This window comes from Phaenicophaeus curvirostris, chromosome 1, assembly GCF_032191515.1.
Source record: "Phaenicophaeus curvirostris isolate KB17595 chromosome 1, BPBGC_Pcur_1.0, whole genome shotgun sequence".
NCBI classification, from domain to species: domain Eukaryota; kingdom Metazoa; phylum Chordata; class Aves; order Cuculiformes; family Cuculidae; genus Phaenicophaeus; species Phaenicophaeus curvirostris.
Window position 1 is genome coordinate 148252417 of NC_091392.1, and position 18912 is coordinate 148271328.

The following is an 18912-nucleotide window of genomic DNA, read 5'->3' on the forward strand; positions in this document are numbered from 1 at the left end:
CTGCAGAAGAAATGTGCTACCACCAGTGACCTAAGCAGTTGGCTGTGACAGTGCTTTAGAGCAGATCAAAGTGATGGATGAAAAAGGCAACCTGTTAACCCACAGATTCCTAGTTTTGCAAACCTAGCAGAGGAAAATCAGTTTGTCGATGATGGTGGCTGTCCTTGCCCAACTAGCTCATCACCTTGATTCAAATGAGGAGTGAGGATGGGGACTCTTTAAATTCACAAGGATTTGATGGATAGTGACTAATAGGTTCCTCTAACAACAGGATAAAAATCTCTGGAGAAGTCATGTGGACAGGCTTTGAAATGAACCTTTTTCAAAGTTTCTTCAGAAACTGCATACTTCAGTCTTCCAATTGGTGCCCAAGAGTGAAACTGGTCTGCAAAATGCCTTACTGTCAGCTCAGCAGAGTTAGCGTTAGTCAAAGTATTTGAATGCAAATCCGTGTTTGCTGTTTGTAACATGAATTTCTTTGCATCACTGCTGATGGCCCCTTAGTCAAGTCCTCTTGTTAGAAAGCCTCCATTGGCAAAGAGTGAGAACTACACAGTGACTGTGTATACTGAAAAGATTATCTATCCAAGATGCAGGAAACATGCCACGGGTAGGAAACGGTTGTTAATTAGTTGCATAGTTTTGCTCACTTCCATTCTTGAGTGGGATAATTTCCAGACAGAGTCCTAGCTAAAGAGTATCTGAGCAATTGCTAAATAGCAGAGCAAGGAAGCAGGGTAGAGGTAGGATAGTTCCGCTGAACTCTGTGATATCTAAACTTGTCGAGACTGCTGCATTGGGAACGTTTTAATTTTGGTTTGTTTAAAGATAAAATTAGATAAACGCAGGAACAATACACTTTTGTTGGTTCCATAGTACTACTCCTTGACCATCCGTATCAAGGGAATTACTGTAGAAAGCATCCTGCAAGTCAAATGAAGACTTTACGAACACCCGCATATGAAGAAAGCAAAGTGCATCACCAGTTATGTGATTTACTTAGGGTTATCAGAATCTGAGGGTTTTGTATCCTTTATTAGATGCAGGGGGAACAATAATGACAAAGGATGAGGGTAAGGCTGAGGTACTTCATGCCTTCTTTGCCTCAGTCTTTAATAGTAAAGTAAGATGTTCCCTTGGTACTCAGCCTTATGAGCCAGAAGACAGGGAGGAGGAGCAGAACAAAGCTCCAATGATCCAAGAGGAAATGGTTAGAGACCAGCTTGGCCTATTAGACATTGCAAGTCTGTGGGGCTGGATGGAGGGTATTAAGGGAGCTGGCAGAGGTGCTCACCAAACCCTTTTCCATCATCTACCAACAGTCCTGGCTGACTCAGGAAGTTCCACTTGAATGGAGGCTGGCAGGTGTTACACTTATTTAGGAGAACGGCCAGTGGGAGTATCCAGAGAACTACATGTCTGTCAGTCTGGCCTTGGTGCCAGGGCAGGTCATGGAGCAGATCATCTTGAGTGCTATGACACAGCACACATAAGAATACCAGGTGATCAGGCCCAGTCAGCATGGGTTTATGAAAGTTCAGTCCTGCCAAACTAACCTGGTCACCTTCTATGATAAGGTGACCTGCTTGGTGGATGAGAGAAGGGCTTTGGATATAGTGCACCTGGTCATTAGTAAAGCCTTTGACATGGTATCTCACGGTATTCTGCTTGAGAAACTGGCTCCCACTGGCCTGGACAGGCATACCCTCTGCTGGGTTAAAAACTGGATGGATGGCTGGGCCCAAAGAGTGGTGGTAAATGGAGTTAAATGCAGCTGGAGGCTGGTCACAAGTGGGGTTCCCTAGGGCTCCGTGCTGAGTCCAGTTATTGATTATCTAGATGAGGGGATTGAATGTACCCTTGGTAAGATTGTGGATGATACTAAATTGGGAGGAAGTGTCGATCTGGAGGGTAGGGAGGCTCTACAGAAGGATCTGAACAGGCTGTATCAAAGGGCTGAGACCAATAGGATGAGGTTTAACAAGGCCAAGTGCCGAGTCCCACGCTTGGGACACACAAACCCCATGCAGTGCTACAGGCTTGGGGAAGAGTGGCTGGAACACTGCCTGGCAGGGAAGGACCTGGAGGTGTTGGTTAACAGCCAATTGAGCATGAGGCAAAGGTGTGCTGAGGTAGCCAAGAAGGCTAATGGCACCTTGGCTTGTGTCAGAAACGGTGTGGCCATTGGGACCAGGGAAATGATTCTTCCCCTGTACTCAGAAATGGTGAGGTTACACCTCAAATCCTGTGTTCATTTTGGGCCCCTCACTACATGAAAGACATTGAGGTCCTGGTCTGTGTCCAGACAAGGGCAATGAAGCCCGTGAACAAGCTTTATGAGAGATGGTTGAGGGAACGGGTTGTTTAGCCTGAAGAAAGAAGCTGAAGGAAGACCTTATCATTGTCTACAGTTGCCTGAAAGGAGGCTGTAGTGAGGTGGGTGCTGGTCTCTTCTTCCAAGTCAGAGGTAATAGGATGAGAGAGAATGGCCTCGAGTTGCACCCAGGGAGAATTAGATTGGACATTAGGAAGAATTTCTTCACTGGAAGTGTTATCAGGCGCTGGAAGAGGCTGCCCAGGGAGGTGATTCAGTCACCATCCCAGGGTTATTTAAAAGACAGGTAGATGAATAGCTCAGGGATATGGTTTAGTAGTGAACAGTTACAGTTGGGCTCGATGATCTCAAGGGGCTTTTCCAACCAAGCGACTCTATGAAAGAGGAAGGGAATATAGGGCTAGTTGACTTTTGAAATCCCAGTAGCACAGGAAAAATTACAAGCCAGACAGAGGCTCCTTTTATTCTGATATTTAGGGGGAAGTTCCTTTCAGATTTCTCATATGTACAGGCATCTAAGTGAAGGAAGGCCTAAACTGAATGAGGGAAAAGTATACTCACAGCATAGTCTGCCTGGGGGAATTCTACCACTTTAGACTTTCTTTTATTGTTCTTGTTTTGCCTTGATTTTTTTTTTTTTTTGGTTATGACTTCCTAATACACAATGGGTGTTTTTGTTTCACTTGCATCAAGAAACAATGCTTTTTGGCCTAGTGCATGGAATGCCAAACCTTAAACTATATATATATACATATATACATATACATAAATATATACATATTTATTTATTTATTTATTTTGAAGAATGGGGCAAGAGAAGAAAAGGAAGAGGATTCAGCAGCTCATGGTTACATACAAATGCTTTGTATGGGACACTGGATGTGAGAGAGTAGGCATGTTTTCCACTACAATAACAAATTGTAAGAAGGGAATGGAGGTGCTGTTGGCCCCTTTTCTGTTTTGTCTTCTGTACTGAATCTGCACATTTAAGAAGGTAGGTCTGCAGAAGAACAGGGTGAGCACTTCTTATCCATCAAGTGACAGGAAGCCATTGGCATTTTACCAAAACCTTTTAAAGGAATTAATCAATTACTTGCATTATGAGTTTCAGGTTGGAGGGGGAAGATCTGTACTCTACTTTGGCTGTTTCTTGTGGAACTTCCTTGCCTTCCTTGCTAAGATTTGAATCTGTTGTTTAATCATGTTGAGGAAAACATTCAGAAAGAGCTAGCCATGAAATGCAGGAGTGTGTCAGATAAGCGTATGAATGACCAGGAGATTAATTCCCACAAAGTAATTGGTTTGCTTCCAATCTCTCTTGGAAGTTTTAGTGCTTTAGTTTAGATCTGTTTTCAAACAAGATGTAAAAGTGCTTTTTTAAGGTGGACCCTGTGTGGGTCTGTTGTCAATGCTTACTGGAAGAATGAGCAAGTGACAGTGGAAGGTGAACCATGTAAGCCTCCCCACTTAGGCTTTTGGAAGGATTCTAGGGAATTAAAGGGAAATGAGAACCATTGTTACATGACAGACAGTGCTTTGCCTTCAGAAATCTAGAGGATTGAGCCACCTTCACTATTATATTTCAGACCCCTTACACTGAGAACATATTTTTGTGTTGTAACTCTTGGCAAAAAGAATTAGCAACTAGAAGAACTATTGTTAATTCAAACAATGTGCCTACTGGGATTAAAACCCACAATGAAGTACATGTCCAATGGCATGATGTGCAAGAAGTACAACTTCATTTGAAGAACCTTGTGATTTACACTGAGGTACGCTGATGTTATTGGTGTTAACCTGCTGGAATCTGTAATTTTGAAGCTACTTACAGATTCTGGGTTTATTTAGTAGTTTTATACTTATGATAATGTGAAATAAGCGATGTGGCATCTATAGTTAGTCTGACAGACAGTGGTCACAGGGAAAGGAAAAATTTGTGTGTTTCTCTGAGGCTTCTCTTCAGTTTACAAACCTCTTGTTCCAGAGACCACCACACACTCTTGAAACCACTGGCCTAAGGATTGTATACTGTAATGGGTATACAGATTGACATTCTTAAGCACTGGGGCCAATATACAAGCCCTATGAAAAAAAAAAAGCAAGCTGCTATGTGTGATTAGATGGATTAGACCACAACCAAAGCAAATTGTTCTTTTCTCTTCCCATTTCCAGTTGTTAACTTTTACCTTCTCCTTTCTGTTAACAGCTCTCTTGTTCAGAGTAAATTTTGTGTAAATTGGATCAAGTACCTGTATAGTCTTCAAAGTGATGAAGGTGACTTTTTGCCAAACAAGAGTAAAATTAAATCACAGGCAGAGCTGTGTGGACCAGCAAAGCACATATTCTTGGAGGAAAGTGGAATTTTTCTTGAGTGTTTGTATTACTCTGGCTGCATTTCTTCCTCTTCCAGCTGGCTAAAGATCCCTAATAAGGCTGTCAGTAAGAATATTTTAAGATTGCAGCTCTTGGTACCATGAGGAAGGGTAAAGTGTGAGCAAGGCTTGTTGTGTATCATTTTTTTTTTTTCCCATTGTGGCTGCTTTGTGTAGTTGTCTGGTCCTGTAATTGCAGATAAGTAGACTCTTTGCCTTAACTGTATTGTAATGACTGTGGCACAGGACAAGACATGGGTTTGGTACTGGAATAAAATAAAGCATTTCTGTGTTTGTAAGAGCAGCTTTGATCGTTGAATCATAGAATCTTTGAGGTTGGAAAAGCTCTGTAAGATGGAGTCCAACCACCAGCCCAACACCATCGTGCCTACTAAGTCATGTCCTGAAGTGCCACGTCTACATGCTTTTTGAACATCTCCAGGCATGGAGACTCGACTACTTGCCTAGGCAGTCTGTTCCAGTGATTTACCACTCTTTTGATAAAGAAATCATTCCTAATATCCAACCTAAAACTCCCCTGTCGCAACCTGAGGCCGTTTCCTCTCATGCTATTCCTTGTTACTTGGGAGAAGAGACCAGCACCCACCTCCCTACAACCTCCTTTCAGATAGTTGCTGAGAGCGAAGTTGCCTTATAGATATCCCACCCTTGTGCAAAGGTCCCTGTTCCACCAACACCCTTCAGTTCACAATGAGCTAAACAAGAACTTCTCTACCTGCCACTGCCTAAGCATACATGTGGGCCACTAGTGTTCTCTGAGTTAATAACTGGGACTGTTGAGAAATATATGTTGTGCACACTTAGCTATTAGCATTTTGAAAATGCTCCAGTAACACCTCTTGAAAGAGCAACTGGATTGGCTACAGATAAGCATATCTTGCTGGTTGATCTCCTCGCTTCTGCCCCTGCAAGGATTAAAATAACACAGGCCTCCTTGAGGGTTTGTTTAAGTTCGAGTCCCTACCATTGCAGGCAACCATGTTTAATACCGTCTCGAATAATGACTTACATCCCTCTTAAAAGTTAATGGCTTGTCTTTCTCCACTGCTCACACTGAAATCCATAATCCTCTGATCTTCTGCACAAATATGTTCATGACTGTCTTAAACTATTTGTGCTGGTGCCAACACTGGCATTTAGCTTAATGAGCTGCTATCCCTTTATGAGACTTATGAGACTGGCCTCATGTATTTACATAAAAACTGCATTCTCTAAGCTTAGGATGGTGCTGAATTACTTGTGACGGTACTGCTTAAATGTCAGTGGAGAATCAGATTTGTTCAGGAGAGTGTGGTGATTTGTTTGTTTGGTATTTTTTTTTTTTACAAAGCTGTTGCTTGCAGGCCTGATAGTCAGAGGTACCGTTACTGCCTAAGGTGACCTCCCAGCATGGTAGGGGCCAGTTCTGCAAAGCTCTTATTGTTCCCAGTGTTGTTCTTGGCTTCCTTGCTTAAAAATAAACTTTTATTATTTCCTGAGCATGGGTATAGGACAAACTTATTATTCTCAGAAACGATCTAACTGACTTTCTCTGCAGATGCAAATTGTTCTACACAATTCCATTTATCTGCCTTCCTCAGCTTCCTGTTGCCTTATGTCTGGACTTCCAACTCATCCTCCTTGTCAGTGCTGATATGTTGAAACAGTGAAGAAATAAAGTAAGGAAAATGTGCAGCTTTCAAATGCTTAAAAACAAACCTCATTTTTAAGAGCCAATAGGTCACTTGTAACAATGCTTTATGGGATGGAGATGTATGCATATGGGAGCTGCTGCTCAGGCAGGCCTGCAGGCTAGTTGTTCAGCTGAAGGACTTGACACAAATAGGGGTGTGAAAGCAGCCAGGTTGTGGGATTGGCTGTCACCTTCTTCCTTTAGTTAGAAGGGATTTGCTACAGGACAGATTCTCTGGAGCAAAGCTCTGGCAGCTTAGGTGTACTGTACAAGGAGTACTTGAAAAGTGATTTTGTAATGTAAATTTAATGCATTGAGGCTTCTGCCTGCAAAAAAAAAAAAAGTGTTGTTGATTTGGTTGGAACAGCTGACTGGGGTTTTGCTGTTTGTTTTCTGATCGTGTTCATGAACTTCGTGGCAACCATGGCAAACTACTCCAATACTCAGTTTTTACACTGAGTAAAAACTTTAAATTCTAAGTTATAATTGTGGTACCTCTTAATGTGATATCTCATAATACTCGGAATGTAGTATTCAAATTGACATTCCCTGGGAGGAATCAGCAGGGCAGGGGCAAATGGAGCTGTTTGAAGGGTAAACAAATTTGTGGACAAGGTTGTCTTTCTGTTATGACTTGTGTTCTTGGCAAATGTAAAGCCTTACTTAAAGGCACTAAGGTGTATAACTGCGCGAGAGATTTTGAGTCACATTGTAAGATAAAATTTTTGGATAAGTGCTTGGCCTAAAGCACTTGTAGGTTGTGAATGGCTTAAGGGTGTGTGTGTGTGGAAACTACATCTTGAGTCTTCTTTCTGTTTCTTTTACTGCCAAGACACAGAAGCTTTCATGCATGAGTTACATAAAACATAATTTCATATTCTTGTTTATTACAGAGACTAGAAATCTTTTATGAAAGGGAAGATTTTTGTGTGGTTTCATTTGAATTTAAACCTTAAGAAAAAAGCATGCCAAGTACGCCAATACTCATGAACGTTAGTCTACAGCCTTTCTCCAGAAAACAGCCAAAGTGGTATCTATTTCCGTGATTTAACGAGTCTGTTAAGACTGAAAGTTCCATAATTGAAACTTAGGTCCAAATACTTCTCAGGTGAAGGAAAACTTCCCATTGAACTTGCAGTGACACCGAGCAGAATGTTGAGACCTCTCCATTCTTTTTGGCATTTACAGGGGCTTTTAGGAGAACAAGCTGTCAAAACAGAAATCAGAAGAATTGAGCTTGGAATAGTTGTAGTGGGTGACTTGAAATGGAGGAAGGTATTGATTATTTTAATTTTTTTTTTCATTTTTTTATTAATTAGCCTTAGGTCTTCTAGCAGATGCTTTACTCTAAGCTAGTGGTTTTTCCCATCAGTGCTAACAATCTTTTGCAGAAAAACAGCCTTGCAGTAAATTTATCAGCCAGTCTTGGGTTGAGCGAGTACATCACACGCAGAAAGAGGTTTTTCTTCTTGTTTATGCAGAGACTAAAAACTGCTCTGGTTTCAGTTTGTGTCTGGCATGATTGTAGTGACTGAAGATTTGTTATCACAGTGAAATGTGATACAATTTACACTATATGGATGATACACATTAAAGGGGGGAAAACCCCCAACTGATTATTGCTAATTTTTTAACTGCTTATCCAGTGAGATCGGGCCAGTTTTTCAGGTACTCAGCCATGCCTGGCTGAGGCAAAGCAAAGGAACCTAAAGGGTCTCAGCTGCACTGCTTAGTACTGGGGAAGCTTTTTATGATAATCTAGGGTGGGGGTAAAATCAACTAATGTGATGTCATGTAAATCTGAATACAGGATGAGTGCAAGTGGATCAGAATTCATGTAGGATTCTCCTCTGAAGTGGTAGGAGGAGAATGTGCTCCAGTTAAACCAGACATAGTGAGTATGTGAAGCTTAGCAAACCAGTGTTTTGTGAACTGTAAAACCAGGTTGTATGATATCTACCAGGAAAAAAGTGGTTAAGAGCCTGCCAGGGTAGGTTGTATCTTGCAGCTGATTGAAAACAAAGTTGCAGTAACTACTCTACACAATGATGGTATCTGGAAGTTCAGTAGCACTGCAGCTTGCTGTGAGGCGCACAACCTGTGTGGATGCACAGCCCTGGCAAACTGTTGTTCAGCTCACAAGGACTGAAGTTCTGCTTCCACTAGTTTTATTAATTTGAATACTGTGAGAAATTGATAAAGCCTGCAGCTTGTTTTGTAAATGCTGTCCAACTTTTTCTCTTAGATTTTTAAATCATAGGATCATAGGATGGTTTGGGTTGGAAGGGACCTTAGAGATCATCCAGTTCCAACTGCCCTGCCATAGACAGGGACACTTTCCACTACACCAGGCTGGCAAAGGCCTCATCCAACCTGGCCTTGAATCTAATACAATCTAATAGACAATATAACATGTCTTCCCTCATCCTTCTATAAAAATAAAGATATGGTGAGATATCATTCCTACAGCAGCTTTCTTACAGACTTCATTGATCTGAGGCAAGAAACTTACCCAGCTGACAAAAGAAATCCTTGATAATTCCAGTTCACATCTATCCAGATTTTGTGGCTGGAGCATAAGCTGACTGTTGGCAGCTGTGCACATGCCATTCAGTCAGCATCCAGAGCTTTGGATTAGCACTGGGATGCTGAATGGTGAGCCAGATATTGTGAAAAGCTCCTATATGATAGTCAAAACAGATACCTGTATGTGTTCATAAGCTGAAGGAGTACTGTCATAGATCCTCAACAAATTTAGGATAGTTATATTTGTTGGAAACACTTTTTTTCTTTTGGCCAATTATAAAGCTGTCATTTTCTAAATATAAAGTTACAGATGGCAGGTTGTTTGAGATACTGTTATGCCAGCCTCATGGAGCAAAATCACAATGAGAATCATGGAGAAGATAAATGTGGCAGCCAAACATAAACAGGTGCAGAAGGTTGTTGGGCATTGGGATTGTTGGGGGCATCATCATTAACGTGACTGCAGCTGCCTTGCACATCTGTGAGAAATGCTGTTATCTTTACAGACCGAGCGTCTTTTTGAGTAACACCAGTGCCAGTATCTTGTTTTAATCTCCCGGTTGAACTCTGTGGTCAGGGAAGCCAGAGCAATGACTGCTTGCATGATTATAGTGCTCATTCGTTGGCTCTGATGTTAATATCCTGTGTGCCAGGTGTTAGCATCAGACTGCCAGGGCCTAAGGCAGACAGGCATATACCTAAAGCATTGTTAGGTATCTTTATTAGGCAGGTACCATGTCCAATAACTACATCTGCCTCTCTTCAGTCTCCCACCAGGTTTTCCACTAGGGCTGTTTCTGAGTCTTAAATCAAATTCGGCTCTTTATTTCTTTTTCTCTCTCTTCATTCTATTACATCTGTGGTGCTATTACTCTGAGGCACTAAGAAACTCTACTCTAGATGCATGTATTGGATTTGCATGGGAAGGTTTGGGTAGCAGAAAGGCAGGTGACAGTGGTGGCTTCTGTGAGAAGCTGCTAGAGACATCCCCCATGTCTGATAGAGCAAGTCCCAGCTGGCTTCAAGATCGACCTACCGCTGAGCAACGATGGTAGTGTCTCTGGGATAACATATTTAAGAAGGAGGGAGAAAAACTGGTGCAAATGCTACTAGAGAGAGGAATGAGAATATGTGAGAAAAACAGCCCTGCAAACTCCAGGGTCTGTGAAGGAGGAGGGGAAGGAGGTGCTCCAGGCACCAGAACAGAGATTTCTCGGTGGACCAGGCTGTCCCCCTGCAGCCCATGGAGGTTAATCATGGAGCAGATATGCATTACTCTACTCAGATTTGATTGTTAGTAAATTAAACTAATTTCCCCAAGTTGAGTCCGTTTCACCTATGGTCATAATCAGTAGGTGATCTCTCCCTGTCTGTATCTTGACACCCAAGTCTTTTGTTATATTTTCTCTCTCCTGATCAGAATGGCTTTGGTGGGCTCCTGGCATCCAGCCATACCCCACAACTCACCTGACTTTCCCCTCTGCCTCGTCTTCTGTTCCTCTGAGCTTTTTGAAGAGGAGAATTTTTGCCTTCGATGGTTGGGATTGCCACGTAAATGAATAGGCCTCTGTTTTTGTAGATGTCCAGAACCATGGGCTATAAAACAGAGGCAGAACAGTATTGTAAATTACTGCTTATAGATACAGTTTGGTTTGGATAAAGCAGTGAGTTTCATGTTACCGCATGACTTCTAATTCCACATATTCGAGATGGTTACGTGGAAATTATTTCACATTTTTTCCATATATTTTGTAGGACAGTGATTGGGTCCCCATAGAATCATGTTCTTGACAAAATCATACGCTGCAGTGGTAAAATGTTGTGAGTAGAGATACATTTCTGTCTTGTAAATTGGTAACCTAAGGTAACTGTAGATACTCTGATTTTCCTTCCCAAAGCAGGGGCTGGTACAAAGGAAAGGGAAATTACTCATATGGTTCCCTCTTGACCTCAAAGTAGCTAATCAGACTCCATCCACAACTAACAGCAGCTTCTAGAAAGTTTAAAAGCTTAGTGTAAGGAACTTGTCTTTGCAAACCTGGTGCCTGACCCTTCAGTAAAGAGTGTTGTGTGTTTTGAGGGAAGTATTTTGGTCAGAAGTCTGATATAGAATTCTAATTTGGGGGATTATGAGGTAATAATCTCTTAAACGTGTTCCTTTTAGTTCTGAGTAGCATGTGAGAAGCTTTTATTAGCAATACGGATTTTTGTTAGAAATAGAAGACAAAATCCTGCAGAAAGAGGCGTTGTACCAGTTTGAGAACATACTCCCTATGTCTTGAACTGGAGCATAAAAGTTCCTCCAATGCATTCCCACCCTCCTTCCATCTCACTGCTGCAACAAGTTGCATTTGGCAGCTTTGATGACTTGCTCAGGGATTTTCCTCCAGGGCTTGTGGTTACTGCTGCCTTTCTGATCTCTTGGAAGGGGGAAGGAATCTTTGAAGACCTGAAGTGGGAAGAGAGATGTGGAGGGCAAGGCACACTTTGAGAGTAGAATAGGGTCCAAAAGTTCAATGGCTTGCTCTCATGGAATGATTCTTTTGCTCTGTTTGGTTAGTGACTTGCCAAAGATGGTATCCTAGAAATGTGCTGCTAATGATAAGTAAACCAGCATGGCAAGCTCATGAGTTTTAGCCCAAGTGGTTGATTTCCACCCCCATCTTTAACTCTTCTGTTCCTGGAGTTCAGGCAATCTTTCTTTGTACAAACAAAATCCAACTTCTGACCCATGTAAAGATTGCTCATGGTTGTGATCCATGTCTACACTGACAGAAGGAGAGCACCGTGGATGCATGTTGGGCTGCCTCACTCTGCTGCTTTGCTGTGAATCAGGGCTGAAGGCAGCAGTGGATTTTTTTCAGAGATATCTGGCTCTTGTCTGTCTGTGTATGAGAGCCATAGATATAGATTTATTGTGTACTCTTGAATGTAACATCAATACTTACGAATACATGGGCTTGTTTCTTCCTTTAAATGAATGTGATAAATGTTCTTGGTTTTTTTTTCTTTTGTTTTGTTCTCCCTTTTCTCTCCTCCAAATTGTCCTGCCAACTTAGGACAACTTAAAATGCACTTACTTTAAAATGTATTGCTTGAATGATGCTTGATTCTGTGTTTTAGAGTGTGAGTTGTTGTATTGGAAATGAGTATATTCTCATGGCCACCATGTTCAAAAGGGCTGTAGAACAGGTTTGACTTGAAGTGACCATTTGAACTTCATGAAGTAGTTTAATCACACTGAAAAACTTGTTTCTTTTAATTAAAAATGCATACTTAATCTACTTTCTTGATCCCTGATATTACAACTTGTTCATTCTTGTCTTTGTTTTTTTTTTTTTTCCTTTAGGGGATGTTTTGTTTGTTCTTAAACACTGGGAATGCTGGGTCAATGAACTGTTACTCCAGGAGGCAGAGCTGAGATCACAAGCTGAAAAGACACCATTATGATAGCAAGCAGGAATCCAACACTTTCCCAAAAGCCTGTCATCTAGGAAAGCATGCACTTGCTCTGCCACAAGAAAGCAACATTTGAGAATCTTTAAACTGCTGACTGTGACCTGGTCCAGATTTCTCAGTGTCTACTGAAAGACTTCTCTTCCATACCTTTAAAGCAGACCATAAGACAATCTTCCTGGGCACTTTACCAGGCGGTACACACACCCCAAGATGATTGACCTAAGCTTCCTAACCGAGGAGGAACAAGAGGCAATAATGAAGGTGTTGCAACGGGATGCAGAGCTTAAAAGAGCTGAAGAAGAGAGAGTCAGGTAAGGAATCTAGTGTCCTGGGTTTTCCTGGAAAGACCTACACAGTTCATACGCTGAGTCACTTGGAGAATAGAAGTAGATAAAAACAGTTGTTGCTGTGGGCCCCACATCCCACAATATATGTGGTTTGGAGATTTTTACTCTGGAGTAGATTTAGCATAGTCTAAGTGAAGTGTCTCCACCACACAAATGATTCATGACTAGCCAAAAGACTAACTGTTGATTTGGACCCTTATAAAGGGGGCTAAACACACCTGGTAGGCATCTGGCTTGGCTTCCTTAGAAAATAATTCAGTTTGCAAGTTTCAAAACCTCTGCCAACTGAATTAATGCATAGTAAGTGGGGGAATTTGATTCAAAAGAAGCATTACTGCCCCAAGCAAACAGGTTGTTGTAAAGAGCAATAAGGTTTCCCCTCAGCCTCCTCTTCTCCAGATTAAACAACCCCAGTTCCCTCAGCTGCTCTTCATAAGACTAGTTCTCCAGACTCTTCACTGGCTTTGTTGCCCTTCATCTTGCTCTTTCAGTGTAAGAGCAATTAAAGGCATGCCAGTATCTTCTCCTGGTTAAAATGGCTTCTCCTCTCAAGGCATTTCCTTCACTGAAGATTGAAGGTAAAATAATTACAGGCAATGTTCCCAACTTTTTTTTCCCTCACTGCCCATATGCAACCTGAGGAGAGGATGTTTTCACCACATAGTTGTCTCTCCTGCTTCAAAAGGCAGAAAAATGGCTTTGCTGGAACAGAATGAGCATTTTCTTTATGGTAGGTAGAAAAGTACTGACTCTAGTCTTGGAATGCTGCAGCAGCACCAGGTCTGCAAGTGCTCAGGGAAAGTAATTGTAGATGTGAGTTTGAAAACAGTATCTGGTGAAAGGAACCCTTCCTGGAAGGCACAATCAAACAAACTACTCTCAGTAGTGGTCTGAAAGGGCTCTCGACAAGCATTTTTGTCTGTATAACTTTGCTTTTGCCATTTGTAGTTCAGATTCCAAAGGGTGTGGTGGAAAAATGCAAGGGATTGCAGGTTGCAGCAGCCTGTAATCACCATGTGTGTTTTTACAATGAAATGTCTCTTCTGGTGTCTGAATATTATAACTTCTGAGAAGCTGGAAGCTTACATCTGAAACTGATTTTTCTGCATATGTGTGGCATGTGAAGCTTGCTTTTATATATTATATATTAAAACACTACATGAATTATACCTGCTGCCAAGGAGAAGCAATATTTTAGTTTGAATTCTACAGCCTTGCACATCTGGAACATTCCAGGAATTGGGATTGGGTGTCGTCATACAAACATCACACTCCAACAAAGTGTTGGTTGTATCTGTATATAATGGAAGTCTTTCAATGTGATCTTTTTCCCTCTTAGAAGAAATTCTGTGGTTTGAAGGGTGGTCTAATAATCTCTGCCACGTTCCTGGAGCATGGACAAACTGGTAACATGACAAAATCCTTTTTGAATAACTTCCTAGTGGAATTTTACAAATCACCTGATTAAGTCCCTTCTCTGCTAACAGCTCGTAATATTGCTTATCTGCAGTAAAATTGTGCTGATTAGACTGGCCAGTGCTTGCAGTCTGCTTTAGTTCTTGGTTGACCGAGTGCTGTATTAAGTGTTTGCCCTGTCGTGTGACTTCTCTCCTGTTTGTCTGAATCAGGCTGTTAGTTTTGGGAGCAGCATGCCTGCTGCCTCTTTGACCACTGCTGAGGTCTGTCCCAAAGGAAAGGAGATACTGAAATTCTCTTCTCATGAGCAAGAGGGTGATGAAGAAATGACATCCTTTTTCATTCCTAGGGCAAGCTGATACCTCTCTGCGCATCATTACCCCAGGAGCTGCTGCCAGCCCCTGAATGGCAATGTTGCTGGCGAGGAGAAAACCATCTTAAAGTGGAAGAGCTGGGTGACAGCTCGTCAAGACTAGAAGCTGTTTTTCATCATATTGCTGACTTGTCTATTTTGTTGTTGTCCTTATTACTGTCAAGGAATCTCTAGTATACCCTCCTCCAGCTGGGTTTTGGGAATTGAACAAATGAGTGGGCCAAGCACAGAACTGAATTTCCTGGCAGTAGCTTCAGCATAGCCCCCAAGTCTTTTTCACACTTGTGTAGTTCAGAATTAACTGAGTTTCAGGCCCTTTCTACAAACAGTAATGTAGAACAGAAGTCTGAGGTTTAACAAGGCCACATGCTGGGTCCTGCACTTGGGGCACAACAACCCTGTGCAGTGCTACAGACTAGGGGAAGTCTGTCTAGAAAGCTGCCTGGAGGAGAGGAACCTGGAGGTGCTGGTTGACAGTGACTGAACATGAGCCAGCAGTGTGCCCAGGTGGCCAAGAAGGCCAATGGCATCTTGGCTTGTATCAGAAGTGGCGTGGCCAGCAGGTCCAGGGAGGTTATTCTCCCTCTGTACTCAGCACTGGTGAAACCACACCTCAAATCCTGTGTTCAGTTCTGGGCCCCTCACCACAAGAAGGATGTTGAGGCTCTAGAGTGAGTCCAGAGAAGAGCAACAAAGCTGGTGAAGGGGCTGGAGAACAGGTCTTATGAGGAGCGGCTGAGAGAGCTGGGGTTGTTTAGCCTGGAGAAGAGGAGGCTGAGGGGAGACCTCATTGCTCTCTACAACTACCTGAAAGGAGGTTGTAGAGAGGAGGGTGCTGGCCATTTCTCCCAAGTGACAGGGGACAGGACAAGAGGGAATGGCCTCAAGCTCCGCCAGGGGAGGTTTAGGCTGGATATTAGGAAAAAATTTTTCGCAGAAAGGGTCATTGGGCACTGGAACAGGCCACCCAGGGAGGTGGTTGATTCACCTTCCCTGGAGGTGTTTAAGGGATGGGTGGACGAGGTGCTGAGGGGCATGGCTTAGTATTTGGTAGGAATGGCTGGACTCGATGATCCAATGGGTCTTTTCCAGCCTGGTGGTGATTCTGTGATTCTATGATTCTAAGTATAGCTGAAGTTCTGAATTGTGGTTGAGTGATTTTTCCTTGGTGGAGTGGCTGTCCTCTGGCACCAGCATGTCTGAGGCAGAAAGCTATTGTGGTTGCCTCTGCGACAGGGTTCCGTGCAGTGGTTATGGGCCCTTCCCAGGGGAACCTTGTGGCAATGCTGCTGTGGGATTCTCTTGGGACTGACCATTGCGTAAACTGAAGGAGGCTCGTCACAGGGAAATTCTGATGTGGGGTTGCTTCTGTGGTGGGTGGTGGCTGCCATGTGGCATTGCAAAAAAAGAGCCTCAGGGGTCTGATTCTGCTCAGTGCTGCGTAAACCTAATCTTTCTGAAAGTGTTCAGTGGGAATGTGTGGCTGTTGAAACCCTAGCGCAAATGGCTTTTTGGTTCTGGTCAGCTTTAACAGATCCTCTTCAGTCACTTTTCAAGACAGTTTCCCTTATATTGTAGACTGTCTGAAGGAAGGCTTTTTGTTGGTTTTTTTTGTTTCTTAGGATGGGATAGATTTATGATATTGGGGTGAGCTGAATGTTGGCCTTGGGGAAACTGAACGTACAATTGTAGTTCATGACCGTTCTGTCACCAGAATACATTCTTAAAATCTTCATAACATGCTTTTCTGTTAGATCTAACAGTTTTGAGGGTGCATTTAACAAGGGTGAGGTTCTTGATGGAGACAGTTTTGAACATGGGTGCCTGTTCAAGTTTAAAGGGCTGATAGAAGATAAAAGAGTCTAGAGATGCTGTCTTAGAGGTGCTGTCAAAGTTAACCTAATTTCTGAAAGGAATTACCTGTTTTTCCTACTCTGCATCCAGGATATTTCTTCCAAATGTCCTAGAAATTTTCAAAGCACATCTTCAGTATCCACTCAAACGTTTGTGGCAACTTGATAGCGTTTGCAGAGTTAGGTAACCAGGCACCAATTATAACTTCGTTCATTTTTGAAGTATGACTCTTTTCTTATTGCTATACAATACCTGGAGACTTTTTTAAAGCTAAATCTCTGCAAAAAATGTTAATTTTACTGGTTCTCCACCTCTTTTTTCTACTTCATGATAAAAGTTGGGGCATCTGTAAATGAATGGAAAAATAACACATGAAAGAGGTGTGGTTTACAGGTAAGGCAAGAGCTCAGTTTATTTGTATGTGCCCTGCATTCTGTCCTGGCCAGTAAATAGAATGGAACAGTATGGGTTTAATTGAGGTCTGTTAGGTTGGCTATCCTTTCTGATCCACACTGAATTTTTTTGAAAGCTTGCTTAGACCCTGTCTTGGTGCTTCCACAAACAACAGTAACTTTCTCTGAATTTAGAGCTAAGGCTATGTAAGATCCTGCCAGAGCATCCCCTGTAGCAACATGATTCTGAGGTGGTTCTCAGGGTACTGATGTTATCCTTAACCCTTGGTGGATCAAAATTACGCCGGTAAGAAGCAAATGCAACTAATAAGAAACTAAAGCCTACAGGTGTTGGCTTAAAAAATTTCATACCTCTAAACTCACTTAGCAGCGTATTTAATTCTTACATTTTTAGGCCATACATTTGTGCCAACAAGGAGCTTGCTTACAATGTGAGCAAAGCTTTTTAGTGTGACATTAATTATACCCTTGGTGATAAAAAAATAAAAAAAAATCTCTGTTGGCTGATTTATTGTAGAGACTAAGAATTAGGTGACTTGAACTCTACTGAAAATTGGAACTGAGAAGTCTTAGCATCTCCTCTTGTCTAACAGAGAATATCAGACGTATCATAGGAGAAATGGAAGTTAATTGTTATCAAATGAAACTCATGCTGGTTTTATAACTAGCTCTTATATACCTGTGCCTAGTGGTCATACCGGGGACTTCTATTTAATGTTTAAGAGGCTTGCTTGTTAGTAAGTACAATGTTCTGACGGTTAAAGTGTATACATGAGAGTGTGAGCTTGGAGATTGCCTTCAGCCAGACCAGGGATATCCTGTAAGCTCTTCCCCTGTGCCTTTTGACTGGTTTCTTTCTAGCAGGGCAGATCTGCTGAAGGAGAACAGTGAACACTGTGAACAAGATGGCTGTGCTTGCCTGCTGCCCAAACCTTTCATCCATTGCTTGGCTTTGTGTGTTGTCTGAGATGAAGGCAGCTCAGAGGCATCTCCCATTACCAAAGACAGAGGGGATCCAGCATGTCAATTCAGAAACAACCTTTCTTTCACATAAATGAAACTTGGTGGTGTTTTTTTTTTCCTTTCTAGCTTTAGCAGTTAAAAAAAGTTTGTGTTTTTTTGGTTTTTTTCCTAATGCTTGATTTAACATGTTAATGAGGCAGGATTTCTGGGAGATTTGGCAGTTATCGAAGTATCAAGCAACACTCACAGTTGTTGATTTCTCGGGTATGTAAGTACTTAAGTACACCCAGATCAGAATGTTCCTCTTTGGGTTGAAAGGTGCACCTGTCCAGGCGGAAAAAGAGGAGCTCATGTGTTCTGGATTAATTCCCCCTTATAGACAATGCTTAGCACCAAATCTGACTTTCCAAATACAGTGACTCTTCAGGAAACAGAGCAATTTTAATATCTACCATAAGATATGTGCCATTATTTATCCTTTGTAACAAAGTCAGGTGATGTAAGATTGACTCTGAGTTTGAAGAGGTTGGTTGTTGCTCTCTAGAGGTAGAATTAAAAACAAAAAACCAAAACCAAAACAAACCCACTGAGTAAAATCCTTATTTTACCTAAATCTCCATTTGTCACTGGTCAGACAAAAAATAAACAGGATATATATCCTCCAGAAAGCTTTTCTGCATCCTCTATGGCTTCTGCCAGGTTTATCGGACCAAGGTAACAGTCAACTCTCTTGGTCTCAGCCCACCTTGTGAAAAGCCAGTGAGAAAAGCAGGGCTGTTTTCATCTTAATCTGGTGAGATAACTGGAGTTGAGGAAGAGACCCTATTTACTAGTCTTGGTAACAAACAGGGATTTGACAGCACTGGGAACTGGGCTGGTACCTTTTCTTCCAAGTATTGATTGCTAACTTGTCTACTTGTAGCAGATGGAGTATTTGACTGGATGGTGCTTGTTTGGAGCAGCTAATGAAGAGGAGTGGATGGAGCTTATTTTGTATGGTAGAAGAGCATGCTTAAGGGGAAAAGTGGATATTGATAAGGGTTTATACTATAATAATAAGCATAGTTCTCCCTACAGTACAAAAAATATCTTGGTAAGATCTATGACATGATTGTACCTGGGACTGTGGTGTATTACTGAGTGCTGGACTGAAGCCTTCAT

General features: G+C 42.0%; 1 protein-coding gene across 2 annotated transcripts in view; it reads left to right on the forward strand.

Moving 5' to 3' along the window:
- SYTL2 (synaptotagmin like 2) overlaps nt 1-18912 on the forward strand; it is a 64376-nt gene that overhangs the window by 5092 nt on the left and 40372 nt on the right. For both annotated transcript variants that reach the window (XM_069878375.1, XM_069878368.1), the window contains exon 2: nt 12276-12696. In XM_069878375.1, the coding sequence (XP_069734476.1) occupies nt 12596-12696 (101 nt within the window). In that variant the 5' untranslated portion in view covers nt 12276-12595. The remainder of the gene's footprint in view (nt 1-12275; nt 12697-18912) is intronic.